We start from the raw sequence: 3,028 nt of genomic DNA, 5'->3' as shown, positions 1-3,028 counted from the left end.
TCTTTCACAATGGCGACTTGGCTTATGATTTGGGCGATGTAATTATTAAAATTTTTATTTTTTAAAAGTTTTTAATTTTCAACACATTAAATAGGACAATTCAACAGTGGGCGACAAGTTTATGCGCCTGATCGAAGATTTTGCTACAAAAATGCCCTTTCAGACAAGCCTAGGAAATCATGAATGTACAGGTTTAAACGGGTATGTAAAAAATAAAATGGCTAAATTATAAAACAATCAATAAACTGCTGTTCACATTAGAACTGCTAATTTGGAAAACTATCTGCACCGTTTTAACATGGTTGACCAGACGGTCAACTCGATTGATAAATTTCAAAATAACCCGCATTGGAATAACCACTACTACGCCTTCTATCTTGGACCGGCGCTAGTCATTTCCATTAATATGGAAGTTTATGTAGACACTTACAATTATTTGTTTAAAAATACCACACTACAGCATGACCAAGAAACTTGGCTAATCGACCGACTAAGGGAAGCTAACAAACCGGAAGCGCGGAAAAAACACCCGTGGATCATTGTCTTTGGCCACCAGCCACTGTACTGCTCCAGCTCAAGACAGGACGGCTCCTGTACGACTGATGCTGAACAAGTAAGTACCTTTCTTTGAGTATTTAAATGTTTTATAAAATCCAAATATTTTTTTGTAGACTCGCGACGGTTTGGAGGACATCTTCTACCGGTGGGGCGTGGACATCGTCATTGGAGCGCACATCCACAACTACGAACGCGAGTATCCAATGTACAAGGGGAAGCGGGCCGTACAGTCGTACGAGGATCCCTATCGCAATCCAAAAGGCCCAGTGTACATTGTCTCCGGGGCAGGGGTAACAAAAGCATTAAATTAAAGTTGTGTAATTAGTTTTTTAAAATGCTTTAATTTAACTACGAACCAGGGATGCCCTGAGAAGATTGACGTCCAGTTCTTCCCTCGACCTGACTGGAACGCCTTTGCCGACTCTCAGTTTGGCTACGGCATTCTGGAGATTGTTAACCGAACAACGGTGGTCTACCAGCAGAAGGCAATCATCTACGACTGTACTTGTGACTACGTAAGAGTCTGGCTTTAGATTTTAAAGTTTTCAAAACTGATAACTTTTTACCCTTTGTACATTTCAGCCACTGCAAGTCATCGATCAGGTGGAAATCGTACAAGAGCATCATGGCCCATTTGCCAAGTTTGAGTAAAAGGAGAAGAAGATTTGTTTGTCAACTTTGCCCCTTTTTGTTTTTAACTATCAAACATTAAACTTTAAATGATTCAAATAAAAATGTTTAGAACTTTTGCAGCCGTCTTTACTTCTTTTTCAGCAGATTCGTACAAATTGAAAAGTTGCACCACTTTTTTCCTGCTCTTTCTTAGTTGTTTGCACAAACTTGCTGAAAAACTGGCCGCTTATGAAATTGCCTATCACCACCACCACCACTACCACCACCAGGCTGACAAGGCTTTCATTTCAATTCCTTTTGGCCTATTGTTGGTCGCTTACCAAATCAACACAACTGAACAGCCCGCAAACAAACGCTCAACCGAACAGACAGACAGACAGACAGATAGACAAACAAACAAATTCTTTCCTTCTCTCTCACTCGTTCTCTCACCCAATCACACACAATTGCGGCCAGGGCTAATGAATCGAAAGTTAAGGGGCTACCATCGCCAGCAACGGCAGCAGCAGCAGCAGCAAACAAGTGAGGCAGACACTAATGACAATTGGCTTAGTGCTCCCACTTTGGCTCCTACTTTCCTCTTTCTCCCGTTCTCTCCCGTTCAAGCCTGNCCAGCAACGGCAGCAGCAGCAGCAGCAAACAAGTGAGGCAGACACTAATGACAATTGGCTTAGTGCTCCCACTTTGGCTCCTACTTTCCTCTTTCTCCCGTTCTCTCCCGTTCAAGCCTGAGTGAACTCGATAAGTATAACAACACAGCACAGAGAGGTTGTAACGGGAGAAAAAAGTATCATGCCCAGCAAACAAGCCAACAACTTCAGTCATTGTCACCAGTGAGAGCGGCAGCGGCAGCAGCAAATGTGTCCATCAAGTTAAGGCATTAGTCAGTGCTGCTGACCTTGCCGGAAACCGATTGTGAGAGGGGAAAATAATAATAAAGAGGAAAACTGTGTTCGTGTGTGCCTTAAACAGCGTTTAAAACAGCTGATTGTCGCTAAATGTGGCACTGACACCAAAACCTGCAAAAAAGGGAAAAAGACAGAGTGAGTGAGTGCAAGTTTTGTCACCTTTCTCTTTTCTTTTTGCTTAGAAGTGACAACTATTAAGTAGTTTAAGGTTCTTCCGTCGATTAGTGTTAAGGTGAGGGTGAGGGTGAGGGTGAATTGGCACTAAAGCAAAAAGTGGACACAAAAGTGGTGACAGTAGGAGCAACAAGGTTGGCTGTAGTCTGTGTTGTTGTAATGGTCTTTGATAACTCCATTCAAACTCACTTTATGATTTTCATTCTCAAAACAAAGAAAGGAAATAGAAAATTGACACCGACACTTAAGCTGTAATTTTAAAAGCAACTGATGCGGATGCCTTGATGCAATTACCCTTTTTCCGGATTTCGTTTTTATTAAACTTTTCAGACAAAAAAGCGGGTTCTAAGTTAGAATGACAACTTTAGAAAGGCAGTCAATTACGTTTATCAACTACATTTTTTTCCTTAACTGTTCTACAAAAATAGTGGCTCACTATTAAAAAGTTTTAAAACTATTTAAAAATAGTATTCAGTTTTAAATAAAAGTAAAATTAAAATTAAGTGGTGTGGCTGCACGACGTAAGTCTTGCACAGAAAAGACACAAAAGTTTAAAAAACAAGACAAGACAAATCTGTCCTGCATACGTTTTTATGTGTGTATTTAAAAACTTTTTAAATTCTTTTCTTAATGGACGACCATTTATATCCGCTTTGCTTCAGTAAAGTCAAGAGTCTAAGAGAAAACAAAAAATTCTGCTGTACAACAAAAGGGTAGACGGCACTTAATTTACATAGAGAAAACTCAAGTGAAGC

At 40.3% G+C, this 3,028-nt stretch overlaps 1 protein-coding gene across 1 annotated transcript; it reads left to right on the top strand.

The window, feature by feature from the left end:
• The first annotated feature begins 298 nt into the window (after nucleotides 1–298).
• LOC108354605 (acid phosphatase type 7-like) lies at nucleotides 299–1,209 on the top strand. Its single transcript, XM_017605784.1, has 4 exons — nucleotides 299–613; nucleotides 672–848; nucleotides 918–1,073; nucleotides 1,141–1,209. The coding sequence occupies exons 1-4, from the start codon at nucleotides 299–301 to the stop codon at nucleotides 1,207–1,209; spliced, it is 717 nt and encodes a 238-aa protein (XP_017461273.1).
• Nucleotides 1,210–3,028: the final 1,819 nt, after the last annotated feature.

The sequence above is a fragment of the Rhagoletis zephyria genome, unplaced genomic scaffold, assembly GCF_001687245.7.
Source record: "Rhagoletis zephyria isolate East Lansing unplaced genomic scaffold, Rhagoletis_zephyria_1.1 Rzeph_scaffold_37478, whole genome shotgun sequence".
Classification (NCBI taxonomy): domain Eukaryota; kingdom Metazoa; phylum Arthropoda; class Insecta; order Diptera; family Tephritidae; genus Rhagoletis; species Rhagoletis zephyria.
The sequence above is the reverse complement of the archived record's forward strand: the minus strand, read 5'-3'. Positions and strand labels throughout refer to the sequence as shown.

What these genes read in the sequence shown, in the direction of transcription:
- LOC108354605 (XM_017605784.1), top strand. Translation starts at nt 299, where the DNA reads ATGGTTGACCAGACGGTCAACTCGATTGATAAATTTCAAAATAACCCG. An exon ending in ACATTGTCTCCGGGGCAGGG is followed by an intron (nt 849 to 917) that starts GTAACAAAAGCA and finishes ACTACGAACCAG; the next exon opens with GGATGCCCTGAGAAGATTGA. An exon ending in ACGACTGTACTTGTGACTAC is followed by an intron (nt 1,074 to 1,140) that starts GTAAGAGTCTGG and finishes TGTACATTTCAG; the next exon opens with CCACTGCAAGTCATCGATCA.